Source organism: Danio rerio, chromosome 9 (assembly GCF_049306965.1).
Source record: "Danio rerio strain Tuebingen ecotype United States chromosome 9, GRCz12tu, whole genome shotgun sequence".
Lineage (NCBI taxonomy): Eukaryota > Metazoa > Chordata > Actinopteri > Cypriniformes > Danionidae > Danio > Danio rerio.
In genome coordinates, this window is record NC_133184.1 from 53198895 (window position 1) to 53220000 (window position 21106).

The 21106-nt window shown below is 36.1% G+C and overlaps 1 protein-coding gene and 1 long non-coding RNA gene across 3 annotated transcripts in view; one reads left to right on the forward strand and one right to left on the reverse strand.

Annotated features, from left to right (window-relative positions):
- The window catches only part of LOC137496507 (uncharacterized), a 66194-nt gene that overhangs the window by 9452 nt on the left and 35636 nt on the right, over positions 1–21106 (reverse strand). The gene's annotated exons all lie outside the window — the stretch shown is intronic.
- The window catches only part of fap (fibroblast activation protein, alpha), a 42625-nt gene that overhangs the window by 1092 nt on the left and 20427 nt on the right, over positions 1–21106 (forward strand). Inside the window, exons 3-14 of one of the 2 annotated variants that reach the window (XM_001920799.9) lie at positions 1816–1908; positions 2001–2095; positions 4747–4821; positions 4920–4972; positions 6719–6791; positions 10326–10446; positions 10995–11149; positions 13639–13736; positions 13846–13975; positions 15348–15386; positions 18513–18611; positions 21038–21106. The exon at positions 21038–21106 is cut by the window's right edge and continues 2 nt beyond it. In XM_001920799.9, the coding sequence (XP_001920834.5) occupies positions 1816–1908; positions 2001–2095; positions 4747–4821; positions 4920–4972; positions 6719–6791; positions 10326–10446; positions 10995–11149; positions 13639–13736; positions 13846–13975; positions 15348–15386; positions 18513–18611; positions 21038–21106 (1100 nt within the window). Of the gene's footprint in view, positions 1–1815; positions 1909–2000; positions 2096–4746; positions 4822–4919; positions 6307–6370; positions 6792–10325; positions 10447–10994; positions 11150–13638; positions 13737–13845; positions 13976–15347; positions 15387–18512; positions 18612–21037 lie in introns of those variants that run through there. The other variant, XM_073913287.1, reaches the window with a different exon arrangement.

The window sequence follows — 21106 nt, forward strand, 5'->3', positions numbered from 1 at the left end:
TCCCGCTTATCGTTGTGTAAAGATTGGACGGCAAACCTATCAATTTATCACATTATATAGCCTAATTATCCTGCAAATAAATTGTATCTCCTAATTAGAACAAAACCTCATAAGCACGTCAATTCTGGGAAAAAACAGTTGCGCCCCCTTGTGAATGCTAAAGAAGCTGTCCTTACCTGGCATTATATTTTCAAAATCAAATGCTGACAATGACAATATAAAATCTAGCTTATTTTAATTTGTAAATATTATTTTTAATAAAGGTTGTGATATAAGGGACATTATACCAGATACGTACATTATCTGTCCTTAAAATAAAAACAAATGCAGTGAACACAGGCCCTTAGCCAGAGGGGTTTGGGTGGTTCGGAAGACCCACTCCTCACTGACAAAGGTCCAGAATTTGCCCCATACATGAACTCATTTGTTATATTTTGACTGCTATGCCATTATAAATAGTGACAATTACCCACCGAAAAAAGGCTTTAATATTTTCATTTTATAATCTGACCTAAGAGAGGTCTTCTTTCACTACTGTATTGTTTTAAACAGAAAACATTTTATAGGTTACTTTTGTTCTAAATCTTCCAGAACTTACTTTTAGGAGGAAAAAATAGCATGAAAAGCGACAAATTGATTAGAATACTATTTTGGTTTTTGTTGTTATCCATTAATTTTTAAATGTACTTTCTTTACAACAGACTATAAAAATTGTGAAGCTGCATTATTATTATGTTTTAACTATGTTTTTAGGTTTTTGTGACTGAGGATTGCTGGCCAGTTTGTTATTTGCCAAATAAATTACAATAGCCTACTGTTGTTAATTTAAGATATTAACAGATTATGGTTTTCCTAAGGATATATGATGTAATGATATGTATTTTAAAAAGTATATATAAGTGTGATTATGATGAATATCCGACAAGCTAGTTCAGTTAAAATAGTGCTTAAAATGTCACTAAAATGCAGTATTTAAATCTCATAATTAAACAGAAAATGAGGCGTATAACTGCAAAAAGTCTACTTTATCAGCAAAAAGAACCACCCCTGACACCAGGATGGCTACAGGCCTGGAATAATAAGTATTTCATCCCAAAAGATTTCTAAAATCTGGCAATCTGGCAATTGGATTGATGGTTGAGTTCTGGAAGTTGTTCTGTGAAGAAATATGCCAATCATTTGGTTCAGACTTTTGTTCCTTATTAACAACACTTTACAAATATACAAACCCTGTCATTGTCCTCAGCTCAATTTAACCTACAGCTTAAATAGCTTTATGCTAAAAACGTATTTAGTGGGGGAAAAAAACTAGAGAAATAGCAAGTTTGAGTTGTTATTCGCATCAATTGATTAAAAACATGAAATTAATTCTACAAATAAATACTATTTTACAATTGAGAGTTTCCTTGGCTGTGTTTTGGATCATTGTCTTGCTAAAAATGTCCACCCTGGTTTCACCTTCATCCTCCTGCTAATGTAGATGTTGAACTGAAGCAGCCGATATTGGTTTACAATGAGAAAGGGCAGAGGGTTGCTGAAGAACTACTGAGAGATTCAGCTGCTGTCTGGGCTTTCACTGCCTTTCTACACCTCCCTTTCTTCATGTATTTAATATTTTTTCCTGCATCATTTTATTACACAACTACATTTGTAAACTAATTAGATCTGTTTGCATATATGGATTTATTCAGTTGTTACCAACATCTGCTGAAAATTTTAATTCAGCAACTTTAATAATATGTTTTCATGTTACGTGTTGAATATTTATTGCCCCCACCGTATTTTCATTTGTATATTTCTTCTCTGTTTTCTCAGGAGATGATTCTGCATTAAAGAGGACGTACTCTTTTGATGATTTTTACAATGACACTATCAGGTATAAAACATACAACCTCCGCTGGATATCAGGTAAGACCCCTCAAGGCGCTTCACATGCTTCCCATTATTATGAAATGACCTCGGACTCACGCGACACACATTTTTGTCTCATTATCCAACAGACAACGAATACCTCCACAAAACCAACGAAGGTCATATTTACTTGCATAACGCGGAAACAAAGGAAAGCTCAGTGTACCTGAGCAACTCAACATTTGTAGGTTGACAGACAAAAACTCTGTAAATTAGCAGTTTTCCGTATTTTGCGATTAACTTTATTTTTTCCCCTGTTTATTTATGCCGTTGAATTGCATTATGGGACTTGCAACAACTTTTAACCTTAAGAAAGATTGTGAATAGTGACTTTCCTAAACTTGGGCGATGGGTAGCTTATTTCATGTTTTCTGGGAATGTCTTCCAATCTACAATTTTTGGGTTAACGTTTCCACCATCTTGTTGCAAATGTTGAAAACAACCGTTGATCCTGAACCTTGCATTTTCCTATTGAATGATGATTCCTCAGTAACCCTGACTTTGAATCAAAAACTAATTGTTTTCCCAGGATTAACAGCTGCAAAGAAAACAATCATCAGTTCCTGGTTCCCTCCCAATCTCCTGTCAGTTCAGCAATGGTTATACTATTTTATAGACATTGTTCGACTCGAACGGTCCACTGCCTTAATTAACAATGCCAAAATTTCAACATTCTGTGTTGGAACCAAATACATGACAATTTGATCTTCATTATTAAAATTTAAGTGATTTAATGATGTAGGAGAAAAAATTAACATGTCTAACATTTACATTTAGTCATTAGCAGATGCTTTTATCCAAAGCGACTTACAAATGAGGACAAGGAAGCAATTTACACAACGATAAGAGCAACAATGAATAAGTGCTGTAGGCAAGTTTTAGGTATGTTAAGTGTAAGAAGCAAAACATAAGTAATTTTATTCATAATACAGTTAGCGGTGGAGCCAGAGAGGCAATTGCAGATTAGGAAGGAAAGTGGAGACTAAATAGTTGAGTTCAGTCGTTTCTTGAAGACAGCGAGTGACTCTGCCGTTCTGATGCAGTTAGGGAGTTCGGGAAAGTGATTTCTTCCCTCTTTGGGATGGAACCACAAGGCGACGTTCATTCACAGAATGCAAAGACAGTGGTTCTCAAACTGTGGTGCTTGCGTGTACCACTAGTGGTACGCAGGCTTCCTTCTAGTGGTACGTGGAGGAATCGCTAAATAACAAAAAATTAACACAATTTTAACCCTTTAACGTGTACGATTACAGTAATGTGATCAGTAAATTGAGATTTTCAGCAGATTTTAATAGGCTAAACCTTTTATTTTATTTTCAATTGTCTAATGTATGCTATCATTTGAAGCTAATTTTCTTCCTCGTATTTGTAACGGTTGTTGTGGGCGTATCCCGTATTCATTTATCCCGATGTAGACAGATAGTTTAATCACTTGCTTTACTGACACACAAAACCTACTCTAACCCACAGTAAGCAGATCTAATTTCTAATTAGAATTTTTAAATCCAATTTGAATATTTAAAATGCACAATGTTTAGATTTCGAAGATCTAAGATCTATTTATATATATATATATATATATATATATATATATATATATATATATATATATATATATATATATATATATGCAACTTAAGTATCAAAATGTATTAAAAGAGTAATAAATATAACGACATACAGTACAGCCTATATTTATGAGGTCCAAACAGCATTTCCAGGTTTTCATGAATAGGGTACTTTATGATAATACTTTACCTTTAAGTACAGCAGTTTTCTTTTCATTTTTTAAGAACACTTGTTTAAGTGTTTAAGAACAGTTTTTTAGTAACTTTTAAAAGTACATTAATTTAAACATTACCGTTTTATTTTTTACCTGAAAGCGCATCAGTGTTAATGTTCAAACTATTTATAATGGTTAAAGAGGCTGACAATAATAAATATTCATAATGATAGTAATTAATCTGCTCTGTTTTTGAACTGTGCAGTGCTGTAGCTGCTTAATTAGGTCAACTACGCTACTGTATTTCAATACCGGTCATTATGGTGGTACTTGAAGAGAAATTTTTTCTGAGGTGGTACTTGGTGAAAAAAGGTTGAGAACCACTGTCTTAGGATATAGGTAAGAACAAACTATCTTTTCTTTCTGTTTGATCTGTTTTACAATAATTTTAGTAGACACACCCTTTTCCTTTATGTACTTCTCTGATATTATGTATATAGTTTTTTTTCCTTTTATATTTATTTACAGGTTTCTGTATGCATATATGTATACATTCATATATGTGTGTTTGTTTGTGTACGTTATAATTTGTAGTTTTTTTATTTTTGTTTTATATTAATCAACCATGCTATACACATTGAACCAAGCCAATGTTGAGGATTTCTGCTATTACCATTGTTGATAACCATGTTTATTAAAAACACAAAGCTTAAGTAAAAAAAACTTTAATAAAGTTCTTTTAAAAAAGACTTTTATGAACATTTTTTAATGTTTAAAGTGATATATTTTCTGGGTTGGTGTTGTATATTACACTACAAAAAGAGTGTACTAAACCACCAGTGTATTTTCTGTTTATGTACAGCCTTATTTCTCTGTATATAATCTCTTATACAGTATTTCAAACTATTAAAATATCATTGAAAGTCACTTTGTGAAACTGCAAAGTTGAGTTTTCAACATCAAAAGTGAACAGAGCAGAGATCAACATCCCATAATGCAATTCACAACTGTAAATAAACAAAAGCAAAATACAGAAACTGTTAATTAACACCAACTCATTTCTTAAGTTGTTTTTAAATTGCTACTATTAAATCTACTTTTTGTATTTACAGGCCCAAGTGGATGCCACAGATTACATTTTATCAGCAGACAGAAAATTTGCAGCCTTCGAGAGCAATTACTCAAAGGTAACTTAATTGGATTTAAGATAATGCCATGTTATAAAGTAAACAAACATTAACATTATGCATAACTGATTCTCATCTCTAATGCGTGTAAAATACAGCAATGGCGACACTCATTCACCGCCTCCTACAGCATTTACAATGTGGAGTCTGGGTGAGTAGAGAATATTTGCTTAGTAAATTATTCACTGTTATCAATTTCCAAAGCAGAGATGCCCAAACTAGGGCAAAGTTGGCCAATGGTAATTTTTGATTTGGCCCATCATGCCATCTGAGAAAAGAGAGAGTTGGGGATGGTTTAGAGCAGTGGTCTCAAACTCAATTCCTGGAAGGCCACAGCTCTACATAGCTGAGCTCCAACCGCCTCCAACTCACTCCTGCTCAATAGACTCTAGGGCTGCGTCCGAAACCGCCTATTACTCAGTATGTACTGCATTTGAATTTAAACGTACTACTCGGTCGTTAGAAAAGTACGTTCTTTACAGTATAAATGTGAAAAGTATGAATGGAATTCAGATGTACAACATCTGCCATTTTGTCATGGTCACGTGACCTACCTGCGTCAGTTGCGTCGCTACACTTGTATTCATGAATTCTCTCGCGGGGCATTATGGGATAGCGCAGCGTGCATGGGATGCGCACTCCAGAATCTCGCCGGAAGTAGTCATCCGGGTACTTCTCGCATACTGTTTTTTAAATTCTATGAATCCGGACATACTACTCAGCTCGCATGCTGATTTTAGATATAGTTTGGAAGTATGCGGTTTCGGATGCAGTCTAGAATTCTTGAACATGTTGATTATTTGGATCAGCTGTATTTGATTAGTTGGAGAAAAACTGTGCAGAGCTGCAGCCCTCCAGGAAACCAGTTTGAGAGATGTGGTTTTGAGATTTTCATTTCAAATTTAATGCAATTAAATTTTATTTGTTTTAAGCTACAACAATTTAAATGTTTTATTGTAAATGCTGTACAATTTAAACTAAATTACATACTGTCACCTGGCGGATAGAGGAAAATGCTGAGACTTTGGTGAGCACATCAAGCCACAGGCAGATTCTGCTTGACTTGTGTATTCAGCATGGATGTTATATTTGGGTGGAAGGATGGATGGCATATTTGAATGGATGGATGGTTTATTTGGATTGATGGATGAAATATTTAAATGAATGGATGGATGAATGGTACATTTGGATTTATGGAATTTTTGGATGAATGGAATGATTGGGCAGATGGTGTATTTGGATGGATGCATGGTATATTTGAATTTAGGATGGAATATTTAAATGAATGGATGGATGGTACATTTGGAAGGATAGAATATTTAGATTGATGGATGGATGGATGGATGAATGGATGGATGGATAGTATGATTGGACATAGAATATTTGGATGAATGGACAGATGGTATATTTGGATTGAGGATAGACGGATGTTACATTTAGATGGATGGAATATTTAGATGGATGTATGGTATGATTGCACAGATGGTATATTTGGATGGATGGATGGGTGGATGGTATAATTTGGTGGATGGTTTGTATATTTGGACAGACGGTTTATTTGGGTGGATGGATGGAATATTTGGATGAATAGATGGATGGCTGGGTGGATGGGTGGAATATTTGGGTGGATGGATGCATAATATATTTGGATGGATAGTATATTTGGATAGAGGAATGGATGATATATTTGGATGGATAGATGGATGGATGGTAAATATGAATAGGTGATATATTTGGATGGATGAATGATATATTTGGATAGACTGTATATTTGAATGGATGGATGGTATTTTTGAATAGATGAAATATTTGGATGGATGGATGGATTGATGGTATATTTGGATGGATGCATGCTTTATTATGCTAGCTAATGAATCTTGTTTTCTGTTGGATTCAGGGAATTTCTCTCTAAGGTTCAGATTCCACATGTGACACAGCTTTTAACCTGGGCACCAGTAGGAAATAAACTGGTGAGTTACAAATAAGCTTTTTTCTCTCATTTTTAAAATTGTGCTGTTTCGGGGTCAGTTTGTCAGCTGAAAGTCAATCTAGAATGCCTAACAAAAAATAAAAAAAAGAAAAGAAACAGGCAGTTATTCTTTGTAAGGTGAGGTGTAATTGCTGCGATTTCTTTTAATGAGACAGCCTGAATGACTTGGTACTTTATGCGGCTGACAAATGCAATCCGTGGAATGTGCAATCATCCAAAAAAAGCTAGAGACAAAAATGAGAAATATAGATTGTAACAATCACCCTCCAATTAATTTGTTGTTCTGCTGAAAGCCTAGTTTCTTGAAAAAAAGGCAATCAACCATCTAAAATTACAAATAAAAAAAAATTGAGTTTTTAAAATTATTGCTTTTTTGGTTCTAAAAACAATTTCTGACAGTCATTTTATTGCTAAATATTTCATCACTCTTTGGTGCATAAAAGGTCACACACAAAATCATGTCATATTAAGTCTAAAAATGCAGTTATTCTCACTTTTTAAAGCTGTACATCAAAGTGCAAAGATAAGGGCTAGTTGAAGACTTTCATTTCAAACTTTTAAACAACACTGAAAATGAGTACTCAACTTTGAGGCAATCAGAGACTAAATTCTTTCAGCATAATGGATGAAATTTAATCTAGTATGTGCGTCAGAAAGAACAACAGCTGACGGGGTTTCTGTATTTGAAACTGTTGCATGTGATCTATCGCTCCCTAGGGATATACTGTATAGATGTACAAACATCAGACATCATGTTTATTCATGAAGATTATGGTAATGGTAAACTAATACACATGTGTGTGTGAACATCCAACATTGTAGCTTCCACCACCAGCCACATATTAGGTACTCCTTACTAGTACCTGGTTGCCTTCAGAACTGCCTTGATCCTTCATGGCATAGATTCAACAAGCTACTGGAAATATTCCTCAGAGATTTTGCTCCATATTGACATGATAGCAACACACAGTTGCTGCAGATTTGTCTGCTGCACATCCATGATGTGAGTCTCCCGTTGTACCACATCCCAAAGCTGCTCTATTGGATTGAGATCTGGTGACTGTGGAGGCCATTTCAGTACAATGAACTCATTGTCATGTTCAAGAAACCAGTTTGGGATGATTGGCGCTTTATAACACGGCCGGTTGAAATACTCAGAACAGCCTGTCTGTCACCAACAACCATGCCACGTTCAAAGTCATTTAAATCACCTTTCTTCCCAATTCTGATGCTCGGTTTGAACGGCAGCAGATTGTCTTGATCATGTCTACATGCCTAAATGCACTGAGGCACTGCCATATGATTGGCTGATTAGAAATTTGTGATAACGAGCAATTGAACTAATTGTACCTAATAAAGTGGCCGGTGAGTGTATAAGCACATTCATAATTGTCACCCTAACGACGTCAACAAGCACTATTTAGTTGTTTCCTTTCGAGTTTTTTTGCCCAATACCCCACCATACTCTATATTGAAATGAAACATCGCATAATGAAGAAACATGCGTCATAATTTTCATCTTATTTTCAGTTTGTTCTACTTTGGAGAATGTCTTCAAAATCACATTTCAATATGCCAATCTTAAAGTGGATAAAAAATAAACACATTTAGACCTAGAATGCATTTTTAAATCTGAATTGATGTATACATCAATTCTAAATTATCTTAATCCATGTTTTACTTAAATAGGGTATATGCCGAGCTAGTGCTGTTCCCATGCTGATACACTTCCGGTGACCTGTTATTGTGAACTTTTTTCCAATTTATACGGTTCCTTATACAGCATCGATGTTGTAATGTCATTACATAATGTCATTAAAATACATTCAGCATGGTGGCACAGTATTTAGAACTATCGCCTTACAGCAAGAAAGTTGCTAGTTCGAGTCCCAGCTGGGTCAGTTGGCATTTCTAAGTTTGCATGTTTTCCCCATGTTGGCGTGGGTTTCCTCCGGATGCTTCGGTTTTCCCCACAGTCCAAACACATGCGCTATAGACAGATCTCTCCATTGGGTACCGCTGACACAAAGAATCACATTTAAAAACCTTCTCTTTGTGTTTAAAGCCCTACATTGTTTGGGCCTTCAATATTTATCCCAACTGATTGTTATTTACACTTCATCCAGACACTTGCTTTCCGCTGATCATTCATTCATTCATTCATTTTCTTGTCGGCTTAGTCCCTTTAGTAATCCGGGGTCGCCACAGCAGAATGAACCGACAACTTATCCAGCAAGTTTTTACGCAGCGGATGCCCTTCCAGCTGCAACCCATCTCTGGGAACCACCCACACACACTCATACACTATGGACAATTTAGCCTACCAAATTCACCTGTACCACATGTCTTTGGACTGTGGGGGAAACCGGAGCACCCGGAGGAAACCCAAGCGAACATGCAAACTCCAAACAGAAACGGCAACTGAGCCAAGGCTCGAATTAGCAACCCAGCGACCTTCTTGCTGTGTGGCGACGGCACTACCTACTGCGCCACTGCTTCGCCCTTCCGCTGATCAGTTTTTATTAAAAGTGCCAAAAGCCCACCTCAAAAGTAGGGGCAAACGTTTTGCCATCGCAGGTCCGCGCCTCTGGAACGCCCTGCCATTAGAACTAAAAAAGGCTTCATCGCTGCCTAGTTTTAAATCTAAATAAGCAAAAAGCATAAGTCCTTCGCAAAAATTAGGCAAAATTTTCTTTTTCATTTTATTGTTACACTTTCTTTGTTCTTTCTTACTATGTGCCTATTGCTGTTACTGTTTTCATGCCCATACCATTAGTTTTTTTTTCTCTCTCTGTAAAGCACTTTGTGCAGCCTTGTGGCAGTTGGAATAATAATAAATTGTTGTTAATAAAAAGTAAAAGGTTGCTATATAAATAAATTCAACTATAGGTGAATTGGGTAAGCTAAATTGGCCAAAGTGTAGGAGTGTGTTAATGAGTGTGTATGGGTGTTTCCCAGTAATGGGTTGCGGCTGGAAGGGCATCCGCTGTGTAAAACATGTTCTCCCTGCCTTCACGTGGGTTTCCTCCGGGTGCTCCGGTTTCCTCCACAGTCCAAAGACATGCGGTACAGGTGAATTGGGTAGGCTAAATTGTCCGTAGTGTATGAGTGTGTGTGTGTGTGAATGTGTGTGTGGATGTTTCCCAGAGATAGGTTGTGGCTGGAAGGGCATCTGCTGCGTTAAAACTTGCTGGATAAGTTGGCGGTTCATTCCGCTGTGGCAACCCCGGATTAATAAAGGGACTAAGCGGACAAGAAAATGAATGAATGAATGAAAACATATGCTGGAATAGTAATCGGTTCATTCCGCTGTGGTGACCCCTGATGAATAAGGAACTAAGCCAAAGAAAAATGAATGATTTATCCTGAGCACTGTATAACTGAGGACCTTATTGTGCCCTTCAGCATCACATCACCAAACTGGTATCTCTATATATTCGGATAGAAGCTTTACAAGTCAGCCAGCTTTATTGTTTTGAAACAGTCAATGCTAATGACCACGCATCATCCACAGGCTTACGTATGGAATTTTAATATTTACCTCAAAGCAAGCGCCACTGCCGAGGCCGTGCAAGTCACACATAATGGAAAAGGCAATGAAATTCTCAATGGAGTCCCAGACTGGGTTTATGAAGGTAAATACATGATGCATTCATAAGAAATATACAGTTGATGTCTGAATTATTAGCCCTCCTGTATACTTTTTACTCCAGTTTCTGTTTAACACATTTCTAATCATAATAGTTTTAATACCTCTTTTCTAATAACTGATTTCTTTTATCTTTGCCATGATGACAGTAAATAATATTTGACTAGATATTCTTCAAGACACTTCTATACAGCTTAAAGGCTTAACTAGGTAATTAGGCATGTCAGGGTAATTAGGCATGACATTATACAGCGATGGTTTGTTCTGTAGACAGCTGAAAAATAAATATTGCTTAAGAGGGCTAATAATATTGACCCTAAAATGGTTAAAATATTAAAAACAGCTTTAATTCTACCGAAAATAAAACAAAAAAGACTTTATCCAGAAGAAAAAAAACATAGGAAATACTGTGGAAAATCCCTTGCTCTGTTAAACATCATTTGGGAAATATTTGAAAGGGCTAATAATTCTGACTTCAACTGTACATTCATTCATACCTGCTAATCCATCTGTTTCTTTTCTCTCTCTCTCAAGAGGAAGTGTTTGCCTCCAATGAAGCCATCTGGTGGTCTCCGCAGGGCAAATATCTGGCTTACCTACAAGTTAATGACACTGGAGTTCACAGCATTGAATATTCATTGTATGGAAATGACCAGTACCCCGTCACAGTATTCGTCCCCTACCCGAAAGTAAGTAAACATCCAAGCATTTCAGAATGTCTAGTTTCACTACTGCCTGAGCGATACGTGACTGTCACACATCACAATAAGGCTTCAATAGTAAATGTATTTACTAAGTACTTGAACAGCATTTATGAACCATAGTTCAGCATTCACTAATTCCTTATTAACATCAAAATCCATGCTTGTAAATGCACCATGAGTTGACATGAACTAACAATGAAAAACTTTACATTCATTAACATGAACAAATACTGTAATAAATGTATTGTTTATTCATGTTATTAAATGACAATAAAAATTCTTCCTGAAATTAAATGACAATAAAACTGAACTTCTACTTATAGGTACACAATCCACTTTAAATAAATCACACAGTTTTTCCATTCCCACAGAGGATTCTGTCATTATCCCCCCCTTGAGGTTAAGAGTCTGGGGGTCATCTTCGACAGCACCCTTTTATTCACTGCACATGTTAATAATGTCACCCAGTCCTCCTATTTCCACCTTCGAAATAAATCATTTACGTCCTTCCCTCACTCCTCATTCAGCTGCCATTCTTGTTCATAGTTTAGTCACATCCCGTTTAGATTACTGTAAATCCCTTCTGTTTGGCCTCTCTAATAAAACTCTTCATAAATTACAGCTGGTACAAAACGCTGCAGCCCGTACTATCACAAAAACCCTCTGTCACATCACACCCATTCTACAACAGCTTCACTGGCTTCCCATCTCTTTCAGAATTAATTTTAAAGGGCACCTTTCAATTTAACCACATAAAAACGGTGGATCAATTGGAGCGGTTTTTAGACCGACCGCAACTTTACGTAGGAGTGCGTTCCCCCGCCCACCGAATTGATTGACAGCTGCATGTCCCGGTAGTCATGTGTATATGTCAACAAGACCAGGCAGGCAGACATGCGCAAAGCAACCGGGAATAAAAGGTCTGTTCTGTTCGCTAGGATCAGCAATCATCATCAAATGTGATTAGGAGTAAGTTTCACATGTTTAAAGTGTTTTTAAATCAGTGCACGTGTGTAATTAATTACAGCGTTTAACTTCAGCTTTACTTCGTCAGCACAGCCGCGTGTCAGAACAATTATAAAAGAAGACGCTTCAATCCCGGTTTGTGGAAGTTAAATCAGGTTTATTTTGTACATTAGCATAACAGATATCCACACAGTACTGAAGGGTTAGCCTGTATCATGACACATTTGAGTGCAAAAACAGTGCAAAGCTAAGCGCGCTCTGTCTGTCTGCGTGTGTGTGTGTGTGTGTGTCAGCTGCGGTGTGCGTGTGTATCTGTGTGTGTGTGTGTGTGTGTGTGTGTGTGTGTTTGTGCGCGCGCGGGCTCGTGAACTTTGTAACGATATTGTGTGTGACTCAATGCAACTTCACAATACTGATTAGTAAAGATTAGTTCTTACTGTAGTATTTCTCAAACGCTACGTTAGACCTTCTTCCTTTAAGTCTGTCTGTTGTCTGACGCAGCAGAGGGAGGAGATTAAAGCACATAGAAACAGTAGGCGGGCAGAACTCGCCTTAAAGGCGCAGTACGACAAAACCACCCCCTGGTGGAAATAAGTATAAAACAGGATCTTGTAAAAGGTATAATGAAAAATCTGATGGGTGTTTTGAGCTGAAACTTTATATACACATTCTAGAGACGCAAAAGACTTATATTAAATCTGAAAAAAGGGGTAACCTAGGTGCCCTTTAAAATACTTCTCACTTTTAAAGCCATCCACAATCTCGCTCCTCCATACCTTGCTAATCTTGTTCATATCGCCACACCTTCTCCAACACTCAGGTCTTCTTTTATTCACCTCACTGTTCCCTCTGTCCGCCTTGTCACCATGGGGAGCAGATCCTTCAGCCACTCTCCTCCTCAACTTTGGAATTCACTTCCTCCTGATCTCCGTAATTTAGACTCTCTTTCACAATTTAAGTCCAAACTTAAAACACATCTATTTAGAACAGCCTATTCACTTTGACCTGATTGCATTTTTAAAGTTTGTATTGTATTCTATTGTTTTTATTGTGTTTTTATTTGAGTTGATTATTCTAGCTGTGCTCTACAGTTACCTTGAGTGTCATGAAAGGCGCCTTTAAATAAAATGCATTATTATTATTAATATTTTATTTATTAATATTATTATATTATTATTTATATTATATTATTATTATTATTATTAATAATAAATGCAATTACTAATACAACCTTATACAATACAACCTCCAACATGGTACTAGAAAGATGTACCTAATAAAGTGGCCGGTGAGTGTATATTAAGGTGGAACTATCATTTATTCTTATGCAAAGAGAAATTTGAAGGATTTAAATCACTTAAAATTATCTTTAATGAATTAAAGCTCCTTCCAAATACTCTACATAGCATTAAAGGCTTTATGAATAGGCTTGTTGGTCTGTGCTGTTCTGGTATTACAAAACATCAAATACATTATTTTGTTACTAAACTGTTGTTCTTCTCACAAAGGCAGGATCTGTTATACCCAGAGCAAGGCTGTTTGTTATTGATGTAGAAAATCCATCCAGACAATCCGAAGTTGTGGTACCGAAATCAGTCGGGTCAGGGTGTGTCCCTCTTCTGCTTCTAGTTTTACATTTTCACACAAAGCCTCACATCTGAAACATCACAATTATTTATTACTTTTTTATTTTTTATTCTACACTCTTTCCCCAGAGATCACTATCTGAGTACAGTCACGTGGGTCACAGATGATCGGCTGGCTGTCCAATGGATGCCGCGCAGACAGGACAGTGTACTCCTGCAGATCTACGACTACGATGGCACCAAGTGGAAAGAAAGCACGGTGAAGTAGATTGTTAGCTAAATACTTTGCAGAAATAGCAAAAAGCATCTGTAGATTCAGTCTGGCCCTACACATTTTCAATCATAACAGAGAAGTTTTTTTTTCAACACATTTCTAATCATAATAGTTTTAATAATTAATTTCTAATAACTATAATATAAATAAATAAATATTTATATTATAATAAATATAATAATAATTTTTGTCATGATGACAGTAAATAATATTTGACTAGATGTTTTTCAAGACACTTCTATACAGCTTAAAGTGACATTTAAAGGCTTAACTAGGTTAATTAGTTTAACTAGGCAGGTCAGGGTAATTAGGCAAGTTGTTGTATAATGATGGTTTTGTTCTGTAGACTATCGAAAAAATTATAGCTTAAAGGGGCTAATAATATTGAGCTTAAAATGGTGTTAAAAATTAAATACTGCTTTTATTCTAGCTGAAATAAAACAAATAAGACTCTCCAAAAAAAAAAATATCAGTCATACTGTGACAATTTCCTTGCTCTGTTAAACATCATTTGGGAAATAAAAAATAAATAAATAAAAATTCAAAGGGGGGCTAATAATTATGACTTCAACTGTGTATGTGCATAAAATCACTTGTGCTACTGCTTGTTTTCTCTTTCATACACAAAAGTAACATGAAAGATTATAAGAGCCAATTGTGACTGTCAAAAAACCAACAACAACAACAGCGTGTAATAAAACAGTTTGTATGACAATGTGCAATATGTTCCGAGTACCCTGAGGTTATATGACCTAATTAATTACAGACAAATAATAAAAGTTTTCATAGAATAATGTAATTTTTCTATAAGGTATATAAAGCTTAGTTCTTTTAATCAATTTTCATCATTTAATATTATTTAATGTAATTTAATTTTAATTAAAGTTAGTTAATGGTACATAATCTATACTCTTAGTTTTTTTTTTCTTGTTGTTTTCTATGTTAATATTTGCATGTGTATTATTTGTTATTATAACTTCCTGTTTCAACCTTTTATGCTGCCTTTTGGAAAATATCATTGTAAATAAGAACTGGTTCTTAGTTGATTTAAATGGTTATTATTATTATTTTTATTTTTATTATTAAAACTAGATACAGTGATATTTCCCACTGTAAAGAACATTTTACACAATATAAATGTCTAGACTATTAAAGATCTACGAAACAGATAATTTAATTAATATCTCAAATATACAGAAGTGATATGAATTTAACTGTGAGAGAGAATATGCATTAACTTAGGCTTGCATGCTGATATTTCATCAACTTGAGAATAACTGCATCAATTTGACGTCAAGCTGTTCAAACTATTTGAATACAGTCATTTAACTGAATATACTGATTTTTTTTTATATAGAAATTTGAACAGAAGAGCAAAACTGGATGGGTTGGACGGGTAAGTTTTGCAACAAATCACATTCTTTAAAGGGCTCCAATTATGCTCCTTATATTACAAGGCAATTTAATGCTCGGGTGTCCCCAGAATGTGCCTGAAGTTTCAGCTTTAAATAGCTCACGGATGTTTTATTACATCATGCTGCGAACGCCCACAAATTAGGTGAAAGCAAAAATAGCTTGTATTTGTGCTGCTTATTAATGAATATGCTACTGATCTCCACCCATTTTGGGAAGAAGTGTCTTTCTAGAAGAAAAAGGAGTCTTTACAGCATTGGTCTCTATCCTAACTAAAACATCAGTGTTTTATTTGCATACATTTTAAAGCGGTCAGTTTAAAATCCTGATATATGGTCCAAACACACTAAAAGACAGCATAGCAAGTTTTGTTTTTCAACTTGAACAGAAACTGTCAATTGCACAGAAGGTTACATTGTAAACATACAACGCTCACATGAACACAGTCAGTTTTGTCTGTGATTGTAAACAGCTGGGAAAGAAAACGTGTATATTTGGTCTGTGTACTAAAATGGTAGCAATCTAACAGATTTCAGTACCTGGTGCTGTCTATTAGGGGTGGGGGAAAAGAAATACAACAGTAATATTTTTTGTGGTAATGTTATATTAATACATGAATGCCCGAATTTATATAAAATTACCAATGTTTCATTATACTATTAGGTTGAAAAATATAATGAATTGTCCAATAGATAGTGGTGTTAAACTTGTTTCACTGTAATACCATAAAAAGGGTGGAAAAGGTGCATACAGCAGTTATGATATATATTTTCATTAAAGTGTGTGTCAGTTTGCACTGAAACATACATACTGAGTAGGGTTGGGCGATGTTGACCAATTTTGCATCATACAATGTCTAATATGAAACATCGCGATGGTATCGTCGTCATAGGCGGAGGTAAATTAATTATTTATTAATATTTAATTAATTCATAACGAATTAATTATTTGTAGCCTTCCGTTTCAACTACCTGACCCACATAGTCTTTGTTTAACCCACAAACAAATCCTAAATACTGTAAATAAAGATAAGGTACACACAAATTACCACGTCAATCGCTTTTTCCACGGGAGGTTGGTCGGTAAAAAAGTTGCACAACCAACAGTATTTGAGGTTTTCACTAAAATTACTAAGTACAAGTGTGAAAGACTGAAGCAGTGTACTGATACTGTGACACGTTACTTGATAGATTCAAAAGACCAAATAGTCGTTAGATAGAGACGGGATTAATTAAATATCACGTTTCACAACTATTGACTTTATTGTAAAATGCGGAAGTGCGCCTGTTTTTTGTGCGATTTTTTTTGTGTGTTTTAATACTTCCAATTCAGTCGCCTATGGGAGAAATGACAAGGAATGATAAACGGCAGAAAACGGTCAAACTACTTGCTCTACAAACAAATGTTTGCATGACTATACAGCCCAAATAGAATAATGTAATAAGAAAATATCAGTTTGCAAAATCAAACGGCAAAACGAGCAGTTTTTAATGTCTAAAAATGAATAGAAGTGAATGAGACCGGAAGTCTCCAGCAAAAAACATTCAAATGGCTGCGCCTGCTCGCCGGCAAAGAATAAGGTGAATAGTGAGACTCGATCCAGCAGTACATCCTTGATAAACTGTCTAACGTGCACTGCTCTCTGGAGCTCAGACGTGTGTGGTCACATGATGTGCGTTTTCAGCGGATGGAGGGTTGTTCAGTAATGCTAGATAAAACACAGTGTGGATGTGGATCATTTTCGTTCTTAAATGGCATTTTAACACTAAGACATATTAGTATAAACAGGGCCTAGGTGTGTATTTTTTGCGAGCCGGTTTGCGACTTGAGCGGGGCGGAGGTTCGACAATGCCAACTCAGCAACGTGTTGTCTATTGGCTATCAGCGATGGATGATGGCATCGTCTATCGACCCAACCCTAATACTGAGAAATGTTTTTTAGTTAGAGATGCTGCCAAAGGTATCACTCTGTGACAGTTTGGTAATAAATTGCAATATAAAGCAGAATATGACCATTTAAAATTGCAATAATCTTTTATCATGTCAAATATAGTTATAATAGTACATCGCGCTCCTGACTAAACGTTAGCAGCATGTATTTTGTATACAGTGATTTTTACTGATCAATGCTAAGAGCATATTGCCAGTGGACGTAGGCACAGTTGGGGAAATCTGGAACAGCACATTTTAAACAATTGCTGCGTACCAATCCGCATACTATGCATCCTAAATAGTATTTGTAAATAGAATTAGTATTTCCCAAACCATAGTATGTCGAAAAGAGTATGCCAGAGGTGCAATGGTTTGCTATTTCCGGTAAAAAATTTAAGTGTAGAAGCGTCCATACTCTAACCGCTGATATTGACTAAATTACATTGCATATTGGACGTGAATTCGATTAGAACTACAATGCATGTGAAAAGTGTAAATAAACTACAAACATGATAGACACGCGAGACCAACAGTCAAGTAGAGAGTTTGGTAAAGATTTTTGAATGACTTAGTCAATATCTAGCCCACTGTAAAATATTTAAATCACATTATCTGTTATATTTCATCTGCAACAACAATACTGAACTTATATAATGATGCATTTAGACGTCAAAACGTCTGAATGCATAATTACCCAAAGACCTGAGGAGATTTCTCTGCATGAAAGACTCATGAATGGGAGATTAACCTGCTGATGCTTCATCAATAAGTGAGGAAATTAAATACAACAGAAATGTGGATGGTGTGTGGATGATTGACAATGGGCATAACTAAGCAACACAACGACCTGTTAAAGAGGAAGTAGTATGTCCCAAAGCTTGCATACTCTTCTGTTGCACACTCAAAAGTACAAACCTTTCCTTCACAAAAAAAAAGTACATACTTTTAGGGCGTAGTACAAGTATGCAAATTGGGACGCAACAACAGAGTCTGATTACTACTAATAGAGCTTAGTTAAAAAAAAAAAGGGGTCGATTTATTTTTTTTTATTTACCACACCCACAACAGAGTTCAAACACCATGTGAAAAAAACATTTTCACTAACAGACCCCCTTTAAATGATCCTAATTCACAGTAAAGAGGCTAATCTATAAATGATCTGTGTTTCTTCCCACAGTATTTTCCTTCAGCTCCTTACTTTGCTGCAAATAACATGAGTTTTTACAAAGTTATGAGCAATGACAATGGTTATAAACATCTACACTATGTAAATGCGGTAAGTAATGCTTTTTTTATATATTGTGCATGTATATACATACATATGCTGTGTCTATAAAACGCAATCTCAAAATAAGAGTTTAAGTGAAATGATTACATTGCTCTACAGAAGATATTAGTTATATTTTTAAACATTGTTAAAGATTGTTATTATTAGCTCTGAGGTTGGGATTCAAGGTTAACTATGGGTCAAATGATACTCTTATAGAGATTAAATCTTCATCATAGGTAGCATACTAAATACAAGTGCCTATTTCAATGACTTTTGTGAAAAGAAAATATGGGTGAAATACTTTATCCAGACTTCGCTTAAGCATAAGTGGATTTATAAAGCGAAAGATCTTTAGTATGACCTTAATACAAGCAATTATAGAAATAATATGTAAGCATAATATATTGCATGCTGTTTTAAAGTTAAAACCTAGCTGACAAATGGGTTTAAAGGATAATAACAAAGTATAACGATTTAAAATGACATTATTTTGGAGTTGTACTGCAAGCATTTAATTTTATTGTCATCAAATGATTCTTGTTCTTTTTGTTATACAAACTATTGTAACACTGAATGTCATCCATGGTAGAGGTCTGCAATCTGCACCCGACCAGATTTAATTCGACACGGGAATAAAATTCGGAATAAAGCGCGGGAGTGGTTGGTAACTGGTTTATTTTTGAACGGGAGCGGGCGGTCTAACAATAACGCTCCCGACTCCCGAGCGAGCGAGCACACGCATGTATGTGTGTGAATGAGACAGCATGATGCTGCGTTTAGCTTGTTTGTTGCTGTGTGTGTGTGTGTGTGTGTGTGTGTGTGTGTGTGTGTGTGTGTGTGTGAATGAGAGTGAGGTTTGTGCTGTGTGTGTGTGTGTTTGAATGAGAGAGAGCGTGATGTTGCTGTCTGTGTGTGTGTGTCACTTGCTTGGCGCTGTGTGTTTATACAGACAGCGTGTTATAGGCTGTCTGGACTCTGTACGGCTGAGTGCTTTTCGGTTTTGTTCTCCCCCCCTGCCCATTAGCGGAAATGTGCGCGGCAGGTAGAAAACTATGCGGGTTGGACAGCAGGACAGCGAATGCTGCACATAAGCAGGAGCGGTCGCGTTTGGACTAAAACCTGGTGGGTGCGGGCGGGAGCGGGATTCAAAATTTAGTCCCGCGCAGATCTCTAATCCATGGTGTCTTCTGTACATTATAGTAAAAATGTATACTAGAGATTTTGTCCAGAAAAGTAACAAATTCACGTTCTAATGTTCACAACAACAATAAAAAAAGATTTTTAAAGCTCCATTTTACTTTCATTATTCTAATGCTTAAAGCCCTTTTTGTTTATGAACCTTATGTTATTGTATGATTGTTGAGAACATCTCAAAGATTGGTTAATAACTTACCACAGTGGCCAAGAGATCTGAAATGCTCTGCAAAACATGCTTAGGAAAACACTGCAAATTGCGCAGACTACAACAGAAATGTGTCCGGGGGACCCCCAAAAAATAAGAAACCCTGAAGCGTGCTGTTTTGAATCAGTAAAAAAAAACAACACTACACAGATCTCTGACAACACCATTGGCTCTAAAGGCTGATTAATACTTATGACGCACACATCTCAAAAAAACGACGCATAGTGATTGGTCGGCTTGGTAGCTGTGACGTGTGGGCGGGACTGCGAGCCGCACAAACCCGCTGGAGCAATATGTACAATTGTCGAGTCCTGTGTAGTAGCTCCAGATGGAACCTTTTGCTTTGTTTACCTTATAATTAAAGTTGTTGCACGTCCACCAATTGCCACCTCTGAATGAGTGTAGCTACTTGAGGTAGCGCTCAGAAAAAAACAAAGCACCAACGAAAAAACTTGCTGGAACATAAAAACCTGCTAGAGTTTCCGTAGTGTTATTGCAGAGCAACACGAACAGCACACTGAAGTAGAAATGTAGAGCTACGCCCAAGGCAGGCGCCACGGGTCCCGACGATCACTTGACGCAGACGTATAAATCAGCCGTTAAAACACAAGTAGCTGGGTTATTCATTTTTTGGGGTCCCCCCAACACATTTTTTATGTGGTGTGCAATATTAGCAGGGGATTTCTGTATTTGCATGTGTTGTAAGACTTTACGAGGGCGTGTGTTGTCAAATAAATGAAGATACATTCTAAATTTGGTAGAGTTTTTCTATTTCAATGTGTTTTCGTAACTTGCAGCACATTAAGAAACATTCCACTGTAAACTAAAAAAAACTGAATATTTTTGTAAATGAATGGGGGAAAAAATCCAGAACCAAAGATAAATGAGTATGATCACTTTTGGAAATCTACCATGCAAATGTGTCTTTCAAAAGTTATTGGCCAGAGGACATACAGTGTCATGTCATACGCAAAGAAAGACTGGAGTACAAGCCTAGTTGGTTTGTTAACGGTGTTGTTATTTTTTGCAGGGAAAAGCAACACCTATCACCTCTGGCAAATGGGAAGTAATATACATCTCCAAAGTTACCAAAGATTCC